The sequence below is a fragment of the Sciurus vulgaris genome, assembly GCF_902686455.1.
Source record: "Sciurus vulgaris genome assembly, chromosome: 1".
NCBI lineage: Eukaryota > Metazoa > Chordata > Mammalia > Rodentia > Sciuridae > Sciurus > Sciurus vulgaris.
In genome coordinates, this window is record NC_136461.1 from 204,919,370 (window position 1) to 204,939,795 (window position 20,426).

Below are 20,426 nucleotides of genomic sequence, written 5' to 3' on the forward strand. Positions count from 1 at the left end.
GAATTACAGAACACTAAAGAAAGAAATTAAAGAAAACCTTAGAAGATGGAAAGATCTCCCATGTTCTTGGATAGGCAGAATTAATATTGTCAAAATGGCCATACTACCTAAAGTGCTATTCAATGCAATTCCAATTAAAATCCCAATGATGTACCTTACAGAAATAGAGCAAGCAATTATGAAATTCATCTGGAAGAATAAGAAACCCAGAATAGCTAAAGCAATCCTCAGTAGAAAGAGCAAAGCAGGGGGTATCGCAATACCAGATCTTCAACTCTATTACAAAGCAACAGTAACAAAAACGGCATAGTATTGGTACCAAAATAGACAGGTAGATCAATGGTACAGAATAGAGGACATGGACACAAACTCAAATAATTACAATTTTCTCATACTAGACAAAGGTGCCAAAAATATGCAATGGAGAAAAGATGGCCTCTTCAACAAATGGTGCTAGGAAAACTGGAAAACCATATGCAACAGAATGAAATTAAACCCCTATCACTCACCCTGCACAAAACTCAACTCAAAATGGATCAAGGACCTCGAAATCAGACCAGAGATCCTGCATCTTATAGAAGAAAGAGTAGGTCCAAACCTTCAACTTGTTGGCTTAGGATCAGACTTCCTTAACAGGACCCCCATAGCACAAGAAATAAAAGCAAGAATCAACAACTGGGATAGATTCAAACTAAAAAGCTTTCTCTCAGCAAAGGAAACTATCAGTAATGTGAAGAGAGAGCCTACAGAGTGGGAAACTATCTTTGCCACTCATCTTTCAGATAGAGCGCTAATTTCCAGAATCTATAAAGAACTCAAAAAACTCTACACCAAGAATACAAATAATCCAATCAACAAATGGGCTAAAAAAATGAACAGACACTTCACAGAAGAAGATGTACAAGCAATCAACGGATATATGAAAAAATGTTCAACATCCCTAGTAATAAGAGAAATGCAAATCAAAACTACCCTAAGATTCCACCTCACCCCAATTAGAATGGCGATTATCAAGAACACAAGCAACAATAGGTGTTGGCGAGGATGTGGGGAAAAAGGTACACTCATACACTGCTGGTGGGGTTGCAAACTAGTGCAGCCACTCTGGAAAGCAGTATGGAGATTCCTCAGAAAGCTTGGAATGGAACCACCATTTGACCCAGCTATCCCACTCCTTGGCCTATACCCAAAGGACTTAAAATCAGCATACTACAGAGATACAGCCACATCAATATTCATTGCTGCTCAATTCACCATAGCCAGATTGTGGAACCAACCTAGATGCCCTTCAGATGATGAATGGATAAAGAAATTGTGGCATATATATACAATGGAATATTACTCCACCATTAAGAATGATAAAATTATGGCATTTGCAGGCAAATGGATGAAACTGGAGAATATCATGCTAAGTGAGATAAGCCAGTCTCAAAAAACTAAAGGACGAATGATCTCGCTGATAAGCGGATGAGGACATATAATGGGGGGTTGGAGGGGTTAGCGTTAGGGTTAGGGTTTGGTTTAGGGTTTGGGATAAGGAGGGTGGTAAGAATGAAGGAAGGAAGGACTGTATAGAGGGAAAAGATGGGTGGGAGGGGTGGGGGGGGAAGGGAAAAAAATAACCAAATGAATCAAACAACATTATCCCATGTAAATTTATGATTACACAAATGGTATGTCTTGACTCCATGTACAAATAGAGAAACAACATGTATCCCATTTGTTTACAATAAAAAAAAAAAAAGAATGCTTCTCTGATATTATACTTCAACATCTGAGAAAGTAGAACTCGGCACTGATAAATGGTGGTATCAAAAGGATAGTAGAAGAAATCAAGGATGAAATGAAAAAATACTTCAGGTAAAAGAGAATACTGCTACAACATACCAAAATCTCTGGGACACCCTGAAGGCAGCTAAGAGGAAAGTTCACTGCATTGAGCTCATTTATTAAAAGAATAAAAAGTCAACAAATAAATGGCCTGACAATAAATTTCAAAGCCCTAGAAAAAGAACAAATTGACACCAAAAGCAGTAGAGGACAGGAAATAATTAAAATCAGAGCTGAAATCACTGAAATTTAAACAAAAGAAACAGCTGAAAAAATTGACAAAACAAAAAGTTGGTTCTTTGAAAATAATCAATAAAATTGATAAACCCTTAGCCATGCTAACAAAGAGAAAAAGAGAGAAAACCCAAATTACTAAAATATGTGATGAAAAGGAAATATCACAATGGACACAACTGAAATACAGAAGATAATTAGAAACTATGTTAAAAATTTATATTCCAATACAATAGAAAATATTGAAGACACTGACAAATTTCTAAAGACATGTGACCTACATAAACTGAATCAGGAGGTCATACATGACTTAAATAGAACAAATTCAAGTCAGGAAATAGAAAACACCATCAAGAGCTTACCAATTAAGAAAAGCCCAGAGGCTGGGGTTGTGGCTCAGTGGTACAGGGCTCTCCTAGCATGTGGAGGCCCTGAGTTTGATCCTCAGTACCACATAAAAATAAAAAGAATAAAATAAAGGCACTGTGTCTACCTACAACTAAAAAAAAAAGTCAACAACACACAGATTCTCAGTTGAGTTCTATAAGAACCTTCAAAGAAAAATTAACACCAATACGTCTCAAATTTTTCCACTAAATAGAAAAGGATAGAACCCTCATTTATGAGGTTAATATCACCCTGATACCAAAACCAAACAAAGACACATCAAGGAAGGAAAACTTCAGTCCAGTATCCCTGAAGAACACAGATATAAAAATTCTCAATAAAGTTCTGACAAATCACATACAAAAACATTAAAAAGATAATGCACCATGATCAAGTGGGGTTCATCCCAGGGATGCAGGGTTGATTCAACATATGGAAATCAATAAACATAATTCATCATATCAATAGACTTAAAAACAAGAATCATATAATCATCTCAATAGAAGCAAAAAAAACCTTTGATGAAATAGAGCACCCTTCATATTCAAAACACTAGAAAAACTAGAGATAGTAGAAACATACCTCAACATCATAAAAGCTTTATATGCTAAACACAAGGCTAACATAATTCTAAATAGAGAAAAATTGAAAGTATTCCCTCTAAAAACTAGAACAAGACAAGGATGCCCTCTTTCACCACTTTTATTGAACATTGTCCTTGAAACTCTAGCCAGAGCAATTAGACACAAGAAAGAAATTAAAGGTATATAAATAAGTAAAGAAGAACTCAAACTATCACTATTTGTTGATGACATGATTCTATATTTAGAAGATCCAAAAAATTCCACCAAAAAACTTCTAGAACTAATAAATGAATTCAGCAAATAGCAGGATATAAAATCAGTACCCATAAATCAAGCACGTTCCTCTACACCAGTAATGAATCCACTGAAAGAGAAGTTAAGAAAACTACCCCATTCACACAGTTGCTTCCAAAAAAAAAAAAAAAAAAAAAAAAAAAAAACTTGGGAATCAATCTAACAAAAGGGGTAAAAGACCTCTACAATGAAAACTACAGAACACTAAAGAAAGAAATTGAAGAAGACCTTAGAAGATGGAAAGACCTCCCATGCTCCTGAATAGACAAAATTAATATTGTCAAAATGTTCATACTACCAAAAGTGTTTTACAGATTCAATACAATTCCTATTAAAATCCCAATGACATTCTTCATGGAACTAGAAAAAGCAATCATGAAATTCATTTGGAAAAATAAGAGACACAGAATAGCCAAAGCAATCCTTAGTAAGAAAAGTGAAGCAGGAGGCTTCACAATACCAGGCCTCGAACTATACTACAGAGCTACAGTAATAAAAACAGTATGGTACTGGCACCAAAAGAGACTTGTAGCAATTGTACAGAATAGAAGACTCAGAGACAAACCCAAATAAATACAGTTATCTCATACTAGACAAAGGCACTAAAGACATTCACTAGAGAAAAGATAGCATATTTAACAAATGGTGCTAGGAAAAATGGAAAGCCAAACATAACAAAATGAAATTAAATCTTTATCTTTCACCCAGAAAAAAACTCAACTCAAAGTGAATTAAAGACCTAGACGTTAGAACAAAGACCCTGTACCTACTAGAAGAAAAGCGGCCTAACTCTTCAAAATGTCAGCCTAGGATGTGACTTCCTTAACAAGACCCCTGAAGCATGAGAAGTAAAATCACAAATCAATAAATGGGATGAACTCAAACTCAAAAGCTTCTTCTCAGCAAAAGAAATAATCAATAATGTGAAGAGAGAGCCTACAGACTGGGATAAAACCTTTACCATATGTATTAATCTCTAGGATATATACAGAACTCAATAAACACCAAAATCCCCTCCCCCAATAACCCAATCAAAATGGGCAGCCATGGCTGAGCCAGGGTGAGGAAACTTCACCTGCTGCTTCCAGTGAGGCACTCTCCAAACTCCCAGATCCTACAATCATGAAAACAAGATCAACATAGGTCAGGCAGACCCTGGGAGGATCCTCAGGGCCTGGGTGATGCTCGGGCTTCCCTGGACGATGCAGGCCTGCCACCAGGATCTCTGGGGCTTGAGTATGAGGTACATCACCACAGCATCATCTAATCTACAACCAGCCATGGACCCCCAGGTATTATAGCAGTCTGTTCCAAGAAGTGTTCCACTGACTCTGCCCTTCTCTTGCCCTGTGAGCAGCAGCAGCCTGAGAAGGCCAAGCAGTCCTGGCAGAAGCATGCTAGAGATGCCAGCATGCCTGCCACCCATCTCCACTTCTCAACACGGACATACCCCCTCCCAGCCTGGGCTCCCAGCATGACCCTGTGCCCAGCTGCTCATCCTCCCAAGGTACCTCCACAGGGTAATCCCACAACAGCAGCTGGGTTGGAAGAGGGTGAGGGGGAAGATCACCAAATGCATTCAGCAATTAAGCTGTATACCATGTTTCCGCTGGCCAGTGTCCAGAAAGAGAGTGGCCCCAGTGGAAATGCCCAGCCAAGACAGACAGAACTGATGGACAGCCAGAAGACCCTGAGCACTGTGTATGCTGACACCATGGTGTGGGAGTGAAGGGTGCTGAGGGACTCAGGCAACTGCAAGGATTCCAGGCAAGACCACATCTGCATCTACCAGAAGACTCCTCTGCCATACCTGTGAGATACAGCACAGAGACTCTTCCCTGGGACACTTTCCCTGCCCTGCTCTTTGTCCTACCTCCCATGCTTTGGGAGAAATTTATTCTTAATTGCTTTTTTCTTAATAAATTATATAAAAAACTGATGTTTCAAAGATCAGAAAAAGGCTGTTTTGGTTTATTATTGTTGTTATTTGTTAGTTTTGTTTTTCAGAAGGAGGGTCAGGGCTCCGGCTGTAGCCCAGCAGCCATTTTCTCCAAAGCCTGGACCACTATGCCTCCCTCCCCTGCTCACGGTATACTTGGTGTTCTTGCTCACCTTGAGCCAGGGTAGATGAGGAATCACTTGCCTTAAGCCAATGTAGACAGGGACTTGCACTCCTTGACATTGTATAGGCAAGATGCTCCCCTTAAGCCAGTGTAGATTTGATCATTTTGAGCTGATTGCTTTGACCAGAAGGAATCCTTCCTCTGGTCTTCAGGCCCTTTCCTGAAGTGTGTGGGGAGGGTGGATTGTGGATTGTAGCACTGGAGACTCCAGAGTGTCCTGTGGCTTCATCTCCATAATCCCATATGCAGGGAAGGGAGAGCTGGGCCAGTAGCAGGGGCGGGCCTGCCTGCAGCAGTGGCTGGGTGCCTCACCACGCGCCATGCAGCCTGCCACCCTACAATTCCTCCTGGTCACAGCTGAAGATTGTGGAGAAAGACCACTTGGAATTTGGGAGCAGAGATGTGAAATCTCAGGGATGCTACTTACATAAAAGCCTAGTGCAACCATGTGGAATTGCTTGTCTATGGCTTCTGTTGACACTGGATTTTGAAAAGCAAAGAATTCACAAAAAGTAAGAAGTGCTCACATTAGGGCAGGAGGCTTCCTGCACCTCCAGCTCTGGGACTTCCACAGCTGCTCTGGCAGCTTCTTCCTGCCCTTCCCTTTAGTGCTCAGAAATTGATACCTTTTAAAAAGAGATAAGCCATGTGTCATTTTAACAGTTTGCCTTTTCTAACTTGAGCCAAGAAGAAAGTTTTAAGGTAAAAATACTTTATCATGCCATTTTAACAATGTGTACTATTTGTAAGTGTCAGGAGACAAAAGAATAAGTATTAGCATGTGCACATAACATAGATTTTCTCCAATTAAATTTATCCAGAAAATTGCTCTCAATATGTAAAATATAGCTGTAAGACTTTTACTTTTTGTAGCATTTTGATGATGCTTTGGGATGGAAGCATTTTATATGACTCCATGTTTTATATAGCTCAATATCTTAAAACTTTAGTCTTATAATAACTTGCTCCATTAACAAATTTTTGTTCACAGCAAAACGTTTCTAAAAATCTCTTCTTCACAGAAGGCAGCCCTGTCATGGGCCATGTGACATTTTAGTTCAAAAGCTGGGTGCCTATCAAGTCCATGGTCACAGAATCAGCAATTCAACTCTAAAACTGAGAAAAGGTTTTCTTTGTTTAGAATTCCTTGTTAACACTGAAGATTCTGCAAGCTAAGTGGTCTGAGCTACAGTTCCTGCTTTATTTGTTCTTGGTCCTCATTTTCACAAATGTGAAATGTGGGCAACAGCAGGTCCCTCAGAGTGGACTAAAGGGTCAACTTAAGCTACATGATGGATAGTGTTCAGACGCATGCTTGCCATCATCCCACACATGTTCATGAATATATAATTTAATACATAAAAACTAACTGTCATGATTACACCATTTTCAAACGAAGACCTGGTTGTAGGAATGTGTTGAATTTAACTAAGGCTACCTTCACATTTTGTGATAGGAAAAGAAATTTCCTTCCTGACCTGTCACAAGTCCTAAACCTATTGTCAATTTTAATCTGATCAGAATCACCAGAGAGTTAAGAAGATATGCAATATTTTGATCACAAATAGAAGTTCTCCAAAGGCATTTGGTAAAATGAATATGAAGTTGTATAAAACAACTCAGCCACAGTGGTGAGCCTACAGGACACTCAGGCATGTCAGGTTCTGGCAGGGCAGGAAGGATGCACCACCTCTGGCACCCAGTCCCTGGAGTGTACACCAGCCGAACCAGGACACACCTCTGGATCTCATGGGTCACTCTTGAGTTGCTTTGATGTCCTGCTGGACAGGACACAGGGTCTCATCCAAATCCTATCATTCCACATTGTGAGCTCTTCAACTCCCTGCCCGCTGCCAGTGAGTCTCAAGTTCCATGATCTCTGTGCTCTGATCCAAGGTCCTGGCACCCACCCACCTGATTTTCTAAAGACCCTGATAAGGCTAAGGAAGACTCTCACAGGAGTCTGTCAGTCTCAGACATGTCTCAAACAATCTGAATCCACATAAACTGTTCTCCTGGCTCTAGGTCTTTCCAGAAAACTTCTAAACTCCTACAGAAGCATTAAGGCCAGTGGGTAAGATCCACACACAAAACACACAAGAAACAATGTGTACATTTTTTGTAAACTGAGAACTAGTAGTTCAGGTACAGTATTAAAATAGGTTAAATTGAGTGGAAATTTTTAGATACAAATGTTTCGGTATATGAAAATACGGTATTTATATGCTGTAAGACATCGGAAATATACAGTTACAATTTATTATATGTATAAGATACTTTTCTAGACACTTTACATTCTCCCATTCAACCAGTCAGCCAGTCAGCCAACCAACAGAGACAGGGATAAAAGACAGATATTTGATTATCAAAGAAAAATAAATAAGTAGTAGCACTTCCCCATCAACTGGCTGCTAACACCTCTGAGGAAGGGGAAGGATCACACTTCCCAACATAAGCAATCAGCCCCTGCATGGCTCTTTTCCTGCCTTTTGGTCACGCAGACATGAGAAGAAAGGAGTCTTAAAATCCATGAAGAGGAGACACCCACTCCCACAGGCACCAGCTTGAGGCCCATCCTCTCCAGAGCAGTCTCTGTGCCTCTCTCTCTCTCTCTCTCTCTCTCTCTCTCGACAGATATCAGCTGGGGGCTCAGCTCCGACTGTCACTGAGGTAAGCTCCTTTGTGCCCCCACGTCTTTCTGAGGTATGCCTTTCTGTCTCTCTTGCTTTCTGAGGACAATAATGAGCACCCATTGGCTAATTAAATACAGTTAGTGCAAGCCTCCATTCTACAAGACTCAGGTGAGAGGATTCAGGGCCTAGGTGTCACCTAAAATCACCTCTCCTGCAGGTCAGGTACACTGGGTTCTGCCAATGCCATTTCTCCCTGTCGTATCTGGGCTCAAAGCATGTCTGGTGTCAGTGGTCAGTGTCCCTAATCCCAGTTTGCTTAGAGAAGCCCAGAGAGATGAACAAAGGGTTAAAACAACTGTGAGATTCTGGTCAGGGCAACTCCCTGGTGAATCTCAAAGGCTTCTCCCCTGATCTCCTCTCCCAACAGCCCAAATAGGGCTTCTTAGTGTGGTTGGTTGATGAAGTGGTGCTGGCGAATACCCAGTGACACACACCAGCAAATGAGCTGAACTGTGCTCTCCTGCACTCTATCTTCCTGAGCACTCCACTCCTCTCCCCGATCAGAACATTGCGCATCAGACTTGAGCTGTTGAGAGGGACACTTTGCATGGAACAGTTCACAGGGAAACATCTAGGTTCCCTTTGTTTACATACTAAGCCCTTACATGTATGTAGGGAGTCCTCCATTGTTTGAATGCTTCATGAGTTTCTTTGGCTGCAAAAAGGGAGATGTTTTCAATTCACTCCTCTGAGAAAAGGATGTCAAGTGTCTAAAAACCACCCCAAGATGTCCTACTTTTCCTCTGGAGAGATTCCTTTAGCCCGCAGAAACAGGAATATACCCACTGTAGGTGTCCACCACCCCCATGGGTCCATCACAGTTGGAAATTTAATGGTGGCAGGGGAGATCAGTCATGCTGCTGGTTCTGAATCTTCCAGGGTCTTTGTCATGCAGCAAACAGGGACCTTGTTCATTCTCACTGGTAAGGCAGCAATAAATCCAGTAAACCCAAGTAGTGAGAGATAGGTTTGCTGGCCATCAGAAGCTCAGGTAGAGTGGTGTCCCTAACAAAATGAACTCAGATGGGAGCTTCATTCTCAACAGTTCCAACAGTAGGCCACATTCAACAGTAGGCTGAATACTGAAAAACTGGGGTGAGTTTGATCCACAAATGCTCCAGAAGTACCTCATTTTCTTCTGCTGCCAGGCCAGGGAAATGACCTAATCACAGTTGGAAAAAGGAGATGTCTGGTAATTTTTTGCATCCAAACTTGGCCTCATTACCAACTGGGGAAACAGAACCTAGTCTCAAAAGGAACCATAAACTATAGCAACACACCTTAAGAGACTGATTTAACAACACAAAAGATGGTTAAAATGCCCTATGAGTGAGGTTTTACCTCTGAAGTTCAGAACATCCACTTTCCTTACTTCTTAGATTGTGCCAGTCTCTCCAAAACTTGCATATGAAACGTAAGCTACAGAGGGAATTATCCAAAACCACTTAGAAACCAAAGATTAAAAACACAAAACAGGTGTCACTTTTAAATTCAAGCCACAGTGGAACTTAAATGGCTGGCTATCTTATCTGTTCGTAAACTCTACCAACTGCTTTCTTAAAAAGTTCCTCCCTAAACACTACAGCACAGGGAGGAAAAATAGAACGATCTGATATGTACAAGTCTTCTTTATCTTGAGAATCTTTATCTGAGGATTTCAGGATTCTCACATTCTTTAAATATCCGGACATATTCTAATCTGACCCAAAAGTACACTCTGATCTGATAAAGAGGTTCTACAAGCTCCTTTACTAGAGTAATTACAGATATGTCATTGTTTAGAACTCCTGTTTTGTTAAAATTTCTATATTTTTAAGCTTGTGATATTATGGTGAATTAACATTTGATGCTACATGCTTAAATTAATACATTTTTCTGATCAGTCTTATTTTATCAAACTATAGAGGTTTTTACACTCTTTTTTCTGAGGTCAATTTTTCAAGGATTAGTTCTCAAATATATTGGAAAATCTCCTTTCACAAAGTCATAAGAGGGACATAGACATGGTGAAGTTGAGAATAAATCTGATAGCAATCAAGGGCAAGTGGTCACCTGATCCTTTGATTTCAGTGTCCACCAGGGCTGTTGGACTTTACACCTAACATTTCCAACTGTACAGACCTGCCCTATATTTAAGTCATAATGTAAAAGTCTGAGAGGCTCCATTTTAATTTCTAACACATTAAAACTAATAGAGGATTTAATATACCTCACTAGCATTGTCTCCAACCTGTGGAGATCTTCCTACAAAGAGTTACAAGACCTTTGTTTCCTGTCTCTTTTGGTATGTATGTACACCTGTGTATTGTAGTGTTGTGTCTACATATGTGCTTATTTATGTTCATATGTCATGTACATGGTATCAAAATTGGCACATAGATAAATGAGCACTCATAAATCAAAATTTAAATGAGAAATGATCCAAATACCTTTCAGTTCATGTGACTTAAAAAAAACAAAACACACTTCAATTTAAATTAGATAAACAGATGAGAGTAAAGATGCCTTTAAAATTACTCACAAATTTTTCTAGGTGGTCAGACAGATTTCTAGTTTCTAAAAAATATCTAGAATATAATATCTATTGCCTCTAGGATTTTTGCTTCAGCAGGAAAGAGATGACTAATATTGTTAACTACACTAGTCTGATATCTTGGTTTTTACAGCTAAAAATTAGTAAATCAGATTTAACATCAATGGGATTGATCATAAATGTGTTTGTTAGAGGAGACATCTAATTAATTAGCAAAGTTAAAGTGCTAAACCATCAACTGCTAAATATAAAATCAAGTGCTCTTGACGTCTTGAATTCCAGAAGGAAATATATTTAAACATTAAATATGTTTTCATAAATCGATACATAGAAAAAGGTTTAAGAATGCTTTGTTTCTGTGTCTTCAGTAAAAATAAGGTTAGTAAGAGTTAACATTCTATGAGATGTAATTATACACACAAAAAGTACGAAAGTTTTCAGCTGGGTTTCAATTAAAGTACTATAAAAAACAAAGTATGTCATCATATTAAAGTGAAGTAATTTGTCTTAATTCAGAAATTTCCTAACCAGTGTTTCAAAATGTGAATTGAAAAGGGGTCAACAGCTAGAAAAGAGATAGAAGAAGGGTCTAAGTGTGGAAATACATTTTAGTATGAAACTAAAGGAAAAAAAAAAGTTTCTGGATAAGAAAGTCTTTTGTGTGTAAAAGTAAAAAATTATAGAAAATTGCAGAAGGTTTGTGGAGGGTAAGTCACAAGAAGCTTGTGTGTAACTAAGCTGACTATAATTGTTACAATCAGTTAAAGCTATTCAAAATTTTACTAAGGTTAAATATTAATGTACTGATATAAACCAAACTTTAATCCTCAATGTGTTGAAAGTAAAAAGGGTTTCTGTAAACATTAATCTGTTCTTATCTATCAAGTTATTTTCTTATGTCTGTTAAGTGTTATTTTTTAGAGAAACTAATCTTAAAGGAATTAGGACAATATTCCTGAAAGGGAAACCCAATCTGCTTGCCCCACATCACTCCCTCTCAGCCTGCAGCAGCCAGAGAGATCTTTTCACATTCCCCCTTACAGCAATAAATCGTTCCCTTGATCAGATGTGGGGGATGAAACCAAAGGACAGATAATGAGTATAGATAATGAATTATAGGGTCTGGAAGATGGGGGCTAATTCAAAAGGAAATAAAATGATAATACCTCCAGAGCACTTCCCCCTCCTCCAACCTGTTACAAGGTTACCTCTGCCTCCAGGGAATTGGCTCTTCCCAAAGCAAGGAGTTGTTAATGAGTACCCCTTCGGTGGCTCCTTCCTCACCTTTAGGGCAGGTGTAGAAAATAGGGAGAGGCATGCCCTGGGTGGCACCTTTCCCACCTTTTGTTCTTTCCCACCTTGTCATATAGGCAAGATAAAAGGAGGAGGGGGCATGAGATGAAAGGAATAAAGAAGAAATCTATCTATAAAGGTTCAAGACCCGGCCAGTCCCTCAGACACCAGCTCTGGGTCCCCTCCTCTTCAGAGGAATCTCTCTCTTTCTCTCTCTGTTCAGTTTCTTAAATAAAATTTACTTTTTGCTCTTGCCTCAGCATGTCCTAGGGGTTTAATCTTCAACCAGGGGAACAAGGACCTGATTCTGATTTTTAAGACTGTTACCAAAATCATAAACTAAAAAAGTAGTAGAAGAATTTTCCCCAAGTGAGGAAGATTCCTTTAACCATAGGTTTCTCACATTCTGACCTCTACCCAGGGGCTGCCTGACCAGACATCCTGGCAATGCATGACCTTTTCCCACACTCCCCAGATCCCTGACCAGGCCCTGAGGCCACTGTGCCCATTCCAGTCCCCGTGAATGCCCTCCTAACCCTGCTACCATGACCCAGGGTATGCTCCAGACTCCCCTGACTCTGGGGACAGCTGTTCTTCATGACTAACGACTTTGGCAGTCATGTCAGAAAACATGATTCTTGCTGAGGTGTCGAGACTGTGGGAGATGAGCAAGGTTACTGCTTGTGGAGGTACAGAATTCACGTGCGACAGATGGCCTTGATGCCTTTGCTAATCACGCGTGGCTGCTCAACTCTCCTTATACTTTTTATTTTTGATTGTGGATGACTATATTCAGAGAGCACTCACTGCCCACGTTTTAACAATCATGATTCTGGCTCTATTTGTGCCTTCACCAAGCCCTGGCCAAACACTCTGAGGAATCCCAGTCAACCCACAGCCTCTCCTCTCAGTCGTTCAAGCTCAACCCAGTTCCTGTCGAGGACCCAAGCAGTGCACACACTCCAGGACTGATGTTCCGAACATTCACACAAAGCAGGATGTAACAGGTACACCATCCCCTAAGTTCTGAAGTTAATGATCACAACTGAGTAACTTTGACCTTCATAGGGAACTCTGTTTTTTGTATATAATTATGGGAAATAACAATATATTTATAAGTAAATTTTATAGATCTAGTTACCTGAAGCATTCACAAGTCCCTCATACAGTTGGGGTTTCTAAGTAAAAATCAAAGTTGTTTAGGTCTTTTATGGTTTAGTTGCTTTTTTCCTAGAACAAACCTCCTTTCCCTCTGTCAAGCCCATTCCAGGGGACCAGTTTTGGTGCTGGGCCTCCACCCTCCTCAATTTTCACCCTGGTCTCCAGAGCCCTCCCACATTCCAGTACTCACCTTCACCACGGCCTCTCCCCCTTCTACATCACAGCCTCCCTGAAGACAGGAGCTGGGTCTTGGGAGGATTTGGGCTTTGACTTGGAATGAATGCAAACCACTCGATCACTGGCCTGTCCTGAGAGCAGACCCTGGGGCAGAAGTGGGAGAGCTGCTAGGAGGCTGCTGCAGGAATAGAGGCAAGGGTTCCTCCCTCTGTAGACAGGAAGGTGGTGCCTACAGACCAGCACCCTGAGAACCCACCTTCAGGTTTAGCACACACATAATCGAACGGGGCGGGGTGCCAAGGAGTAAATGAAACTAAGAATCCACTGGGTATGCTTCACGAAATCAAGTCCACCCAACACTGTTCATATTTTAGGTTGGGCCCCATTTTGAACTGAACACAGAAGCCCTGAGGCAGCTTGGATGACAAGAGCAACAGCTTGAAAAATCAAGCCAGGTGAAATCAGAGTTGCCCCCCTTCGATCCCCAAGCTCCAGGTGGAACAGGGGCTGAGAAGGGTAGAAACTTTCAGAACCTTAAGGCTTCTGAGGATGCCTTACTCCAGGAGGTAGCCTCCAGCCCCCATCTTCCTGACACCTGTACCCCAAGTGTTTTTCCAGCACCTGCTGGAAATCAGGATTGTTCCAGCTCAGGCAGGGGACAAAGAAAGACTGGAAGGACCTGGATGCACCTTGGGACCATCTCCACCCTAAGACCATTTCCACTCCCAGAACCCCTACGCGCCTGCCCCCGGGACACACAGCCTCTGTTGGGCTTGGCAGACTAGCTTGAAACCACAGATCTACAGAGGCCCACTGGGGTCGCTAGCTCACCATCAGCAGTGTGAAGTAGCTTATGGCTCTTCAGTGTTCCTTTGGATTTGAATTTCTTGCCGCACATGTCACACAGGTGGGTCTTCTCAGTGCTGTGCCGATTCATGTGAGCCTTGAGGTTGCTCTTGCTACGAGTTGCATACTCACACAAAGAACATTTGAAGGGCTTCACACCTACCATGGGAAAAATGTGTACATATAATTTTCACATACATACATGCATATATCTGTGTGTGAATCCAAAGCAACCAGATTTATGCCTATGAAAGTGTCCATCTGAACAAGGCAGCACACATGCTCCTCCGGAACACACCCCACGCTCCCCGAGCCAGGCTCTTCCTAAGCTCTCCCTCCCACGAGGATGATCTTTCCTGCTGGATGGTCACCCTATTGCCTTTTCTGATCTTTTCACAAAGATTTCCCTACCTGTCAGTGTTCCCACATCCTGTCATTCTCCTGCTAGAATGTTCACAGTACATTACTGAAAGCTATTCACATCTGCATTGCCCCATAGTCTGAATTCCCAGAGGCCAGAGACCCTGAGCAACTTGCAGAGCAGAGAGTCATTAAATTCAATTGAACTGAGTTAAACTGAATAAAATTAAGGGCCCCAAGGGCCTTTGCAAAAATCAATGGGATTGGGCACTCAGAATTGAATGTGAAAGCATACATTAGTTCATAGGATAAACAGGTTTATAACACCACTGTTGGGCCAGTGACTCAAACTGTAGGGGCACCTAGCATCGAACTACTCCTTCATTCAACAAATATCTATGGGGGACCTACCTTCACACTAAGTTCTGAGGGCTAATCTTGAAACTGAGAAGACTTGATCCTTGCCCTCACTCTCCATTGGGAGATGCAGACAAGTAAAAAGACCATTACAGAACAGGGTGATGTTATGGGGATGGGGGACAGATGGTCCCCCAGTCCTAAACACAGGATAATGCTTAGTAGGCCAAACATTTTCACCCAATATCTATACCACCTATGACTTTGCAGTTGAGGCAATGGAGGCTTTAAAGAGGCTGTGGGATATGCCCAGAGGCACAGAGCTAAGATACTTATGGGACTAGCATACTTCACAGTCCATACAAAGTCCAGCATCCAGCTGGAGTTCTGGAGAGTAATAATCTAACCATAACCATAATAAGGTACATGACCTTGAACTAATGTTTAAGTTGTGGATTCCATGTTTGTAAGTGACAGAACCAGCAGCTACCTTCCAAGGAACCTCTGGACACTGGCCTGTGTTCTGGGCAGTTCACTTCTAACACACTTGCATGAGAGCAGGCTGCAGGCTGGTCCCAGTCTGTGATCAGTGTCTTTCTGGATCACATGCTGATCTAGTACCCTGACCAGGAACTTAAACACCAGGTCCCAGTTACAGATAGATCAGCAGTATCACCACCATGGAGAAGCCCACACAGGTGGAACGTGACACCCTCAATACACTTCATAAATGTGAGAACTGAACTATATTCAGGTGCTATTTAACCAAGAGTTCTTCTAAAAGATGAAAGAATTGAGCAATGCAGATAGAGGTTCTCTCACATTCCTAAGAAGACACATTCCTAACTTTTGTTCTTCATCTCCATGGGAGGGAGAAGAGCCACACTGCAATTCAGGGCCTCTCCACCCTCCCAGCGCCCAGCTGTGCAGACCAGCACCCTAAGAACCTACCTTCAGGGTTAGCACACACATAATCAGCCAGAGGTTCTCAAGGAGTCACCTGGGCAGCTATGCACCTCTACACCCTCACATCACATGAGGTCAAAGAAAGAGGTGAAGCTGAAGTGGCTAACAGGGCTGTGCAGACCTCCAGCTTCCCAATAGGCAATTCCACCAGGACACACCAGAGGCTTCCCACTCCATGCTCCTGTTTTAACCAGCAGGAGCCAGTGTTCAGAACAGCTGTGGGATTAGACCCATGCAGCACTCAACCACAATGAAACCCTGAGCAAATCACAGGTCCTCTAAACAAAAAATGGCATGCATAAAAAAACATGTCTACCTGTGGTTAATTACTACAGCCCTTGTCCATGTTTTCTTTATTTTTCTTGGTATTTTCTATGTTTTTCTCTTTTATTTACTTGGTTTTTATTTCTGTTTTTCTTATTGCATGTTTTATTTTGAGAGGAAACAGAGACAAGGAATAGTTATCATGCAGGAATCAATGGGATCAAATATGTGGTATGCACAAATATGCTTTTTTTCCTGTGTGATTTCATCAGTATAGAAACAGACTAGCAAAAAATTTAATATCAGGACACTCTTAACCAAAAGCAGAAGCCCGGTTTTCTGAAACTTTATCACAATTCTGAAGTTGTTTAGATTTCTTCCAAGTGGTAAATACACAACATCAAAGCACATCATACCGGGGTGCAATGGCATCCCAGGTCTCCAGCACCCCAGTGCAGTAAGCCTCTACTATGAGTCTTACACAAAGACCTCACTGATCTGCAGCAAATCCCAGAGTAGCTTATATCCCTATCTTATAGATAAGTAAAATGAAGCTCAGGAAGGTAGATGTTGTCCCAATCCACAGCTCCTAAGTGGTGAGCGCAGATCTGAAGCCAGGCCTCTCCCTCCAGCTCCTGTATGCTCACGTGAGCACAATCACAGAGCTGGTGCCTCTACAGATCCATGGCCTCCAGTCTCCCTGGGCTCCCAGGGCCTTCATCAGGGTCAGTTCTCCGCTGAATCTCACATTCCACCTGTCCTCCAGGCAGATGCTTCTGCTTCCTTCTTTGCTGAGAAAACTGTGACCAAGGGCTGTGAATGCCTTCAGCCTCATGAGGAGGAAATCACACACATATATTCATCCCTGTCACCACCCTCAAGCCTTCCCTGCTGCACAGTGCAGAAGAGGTATCCTTCCCTGACACAAGTCATTGGTGAAGCAAAGAACATGGGCTTTAGAATCGGATGGCATGAATCCAAATTCCACTGCTACTACTGCTAGCTGTGTGACCACAGGCAAACTACCTAACCTCCCTGAGCCTCAGTCCTCCCCACAGGTAGAAAGGAGGAGCTAATGGTACCTGTCTCTAAGGTTACGGCAAGTACTGAGTCCATCAGCGTGGGCAAAGCACTGAGTGTGCTGCCCAGCAGTGTGCAAGCATCATGAATGTCAATAAACGGAAAACACCTTCCAGCCTCACCTCTGCTCTGAGTCCTCTGCTCCCTCCTGGCTCGCACACCACCCGCGACACTTCTGTTTCCTGGACCTTTGGTCCCTCCCTTCCTAACAGTTCCCCCTGGGACTTACAACAGGCCACTTTTATCCCACACTGCAGAAAATACCTTATCGTTCAGCCCCCTCTAATCTTTTTCTCCCCCTCCTCTATGAAGGACTTCATCTCCACCTGGAGCTCGCACCTTAGGAATCTCTCCCCAAGACGCAACGGGCACCAACCCACATTCCTGCAGCCCTGGTTGCCTCCCTTCCATCCACTTGTAACATAAAACAACAGTTCTTCATGCATTTCCATGGTGCTATGGAAATGCACCACGCCAGGCACGGAGCCATGCTGTGAATAAAACACAGTGTCCTGCTCTCTGGCGCCTGCTTTCTTCCGGAGGAGGTGAGGCAATTTAGCTCAGTACAACTGCACCCAGAGCTAGGAAGAAGTGGAACCTCTGCTCACTGCAAATGCAGCTGATCCAGTAGTAATCAATCAGTGACCTTAGCTGGCTGGTGGACACAGCTCTATAAGCTAAAGAAAGTCCAACCACAGGGCATGAGGACAGGGCTTCTCCTCATGATCTCCCAGCGTGAAGTATGGAAGCACAAAATTAAATGGCTGCTCCATATGGAAAGACAAGTACTTACCTTCATGAGCCCAAATATGACGCTGAAGGTCTGAGCCATTCTTCATAAAGTAGAAATCACAATAGGGGCACTTCATGGCTCTCTTTCCAATGAGCCCCTTCAGCTGGACCCTCCTCCCGAGAACCTCAGAAATGGTGTTCATGGAGACCTCTGAAACAGAAGTAGACGGTAGTCAGGGAAGCCAAAGGCACACAGCCCAGGGTAGCTGTGAATAAACCTTGTGATAGCATCTGCCCCTGCAGGGACAAGGCAGAACATGCCTCACTGTGTCATGAGACAGCACCTTTGTCTAGAAAACTAAACCAGAATCTGATAAAACACCTGTTGACATGAAACGCAAGGAATGAAGAAGATATCCAAAGCAATGATCAGACGACATGGCTGTAGAACGTTAACACTGTCTCTAGCGAAAGCAACTCAGTTTCTCTCTGAAATCAATGGCAGGGAGAAAAGGTCGGGGTGGGAAGGCTGGAAGGCCACAGGACAAGAGAAACCTAAGAGACATAATCACTAAACAAAACTGCCTGCAACTTAAGTATAGACAGGCAAATACAAGTAGAAAGAAGGACTCGCTGTTAATTTTGTTTTTTATTGGTGACACAGTGTTACATTGAGAAAACTATGACTTAGTTGGAGATGATTTGTAAACTGTTTTATGGAGAAACGGCATGATATCATATTCTAGAAAACAAAGTTTATAGGGTAGATACATGCAAAGAGAATCTACAAAATGCAGATGCCTGTAGAAGCTGAGTTATGGGTAATGGGTCCTTAACTTATTCAGTGTACTTGCTTGGGGTTTTCCATAATGAAGTTTAAAATAATGAAGAAAGGATGCTTTACCTCTCTTCATGAGCAAAGGTTGGCAATTTTACATGACTACCTTTGGCTCATATTGGACCACTGATCACTTAGGACACAGGTTAACAGGGAAAGGACAGCACTGGACCTTCAGAGCATCAGGAGGCCCACGCATTGCCACACTGATGAAGGCTCAGGCGGTCCATTCCCAGAGAAGACAGGAGTGTTTGCGGCCCTTCTGCTATTTATCTTCCTCCATGTCTTGTCATTTACAATCAGCGAGTCAGCTCCTTTATGCCAGGGCAGACAGGAAAAGAGGAAAGAGGCAAGGACGCAGAGAGAGCCACATGTAGCCTGCCTATCACTGGTTTACACAGTGCAGTGGGCCCACATCTGCTCTCCCTGGCCCTGCTTATGGGGGGAGAAGCCCCACCTCAAGGATTCCATGGGGGATGGGGAGAGTACAAGTGGCCAGCACACCACAGTGTCAGCAGGAGGGCTGGCCACAAGATCCTCCCCAAGGACAGGGCTGTGAGGGAGGACAACAAACGGGAATTATCCAGGCACAAGAAGGTAAGTGCACCAGGTGGCAAGATGCACTAGCATGTGGATGCTCAGGTAATGACAGGTCACATATCTGAGCAGCATGGGATGAGAGGTCCACAGTAACGGTCACTCCAACTCAGGGAAGCCCCTCAGCCTGGTGTATGCAATGCCATTTATACCACCACTGTGGATAACACCAACTTAGAACAAGGGCCAGGCACAAGGAAGGATCTAGGTCAGACCTAAAGCTTAGGAGACCCATCTAAAGGCATCCAAGTTCACACTGAAGGGGAGAGGGGTCACTGAAACCACAGGGGGTGGAAGGAGGCATAGCTCTGGGCCAGATGAGAGGAAAAATTGAAATAACTACATAGCTATCCCAGCTTTAAATACAAATGATTGTTTCCCTTGAATTTATCATGTCTTCATCCCTTTTCATTTCCACGCAGCACAGTTGATATATAAAGCTATGTTTTAAAGTAAACATAAGCATTTTAAAATTAATCTTCCACTCCAAAATCCATAACCTTACCAGGATGGTTGGTCTTGATATGTGACTTTATCAATCGATCTTCTGAAAAAGACTTTTCACACACAGGACAAGAATAACTCCTTTTGTCCTTAATAGAAAGAGAACACAATCAACTGACCATCTATAGAAAAATAACTACCACCACCACCAGCACCACCACCAATATTGTCACCACCACCACCATCAGCAGTAGCAGTCTTGTCAGAAGTAGCCACAGGGTGCACCCTTCCAAGAGCTTCACTAAGTCTCCACTGGGCCCTGCACAGCCCAGAGAGCTCAGCAGAGGGGACAGGAATTGGCTCCGTCTCAGAAGGGAGGAAGGGGCTTAGAAGCCAGTCCTGGGCCTGGGGAAAGCCACAGTTCCACCACCGGGACCAGTGCTACTCCACAACCCAGCAGCAGACTGCATTCCCAGCACTCCCTGCATGGTCTGCAGGGGGTTCATGTAGGTCACTGTACTGAGACCCCCAAGCAACCACAAAAGGAAAGAATTCTTCATGTTCATGTTATAGATTAAGAAATTGAGGCCAAAGTCTGAGAGGAAGGGTCAGGTGTCAGAACAGGAGTGTCCA

General features: G+C 42.6%; 1 protein-coding gene across 4 annotated transcripts in view; it reads right to left on the bottom strand.

Moving 5' to 3' along the window:
- The window catches only part of ZFAT (zinc finger and AT-hook domain containing), a 205,147-nt gene that overhangs the window by 98,464 nt on the left and 86,257 nt on the right, over window positions 1-20,426 (bottom strand). For all 4 annotated transcript variants that reach the window (XM_079134761.1, XM_079134763.1, XM_079134762.1 and 1 more), the window contains 3 exons: window positions 19,855-19,942; window positions 17,976-18,125; window positions 14,141-14,314 (listed from right to left, as the gene is read on the bottom strand). In XM_079134761.1, coding sequence (XP_078990887.1) covers window positions 14,141-14,314; window positions 17,976-18,125; window positions 19,855-19,942 — 412 coding nt within the window. The remainder of the gene's footprint in view (window positions 1-14,140; window positions 14,315-17,975; window positions 18,126-19,854; window positions 19,943-20,426) is intronic.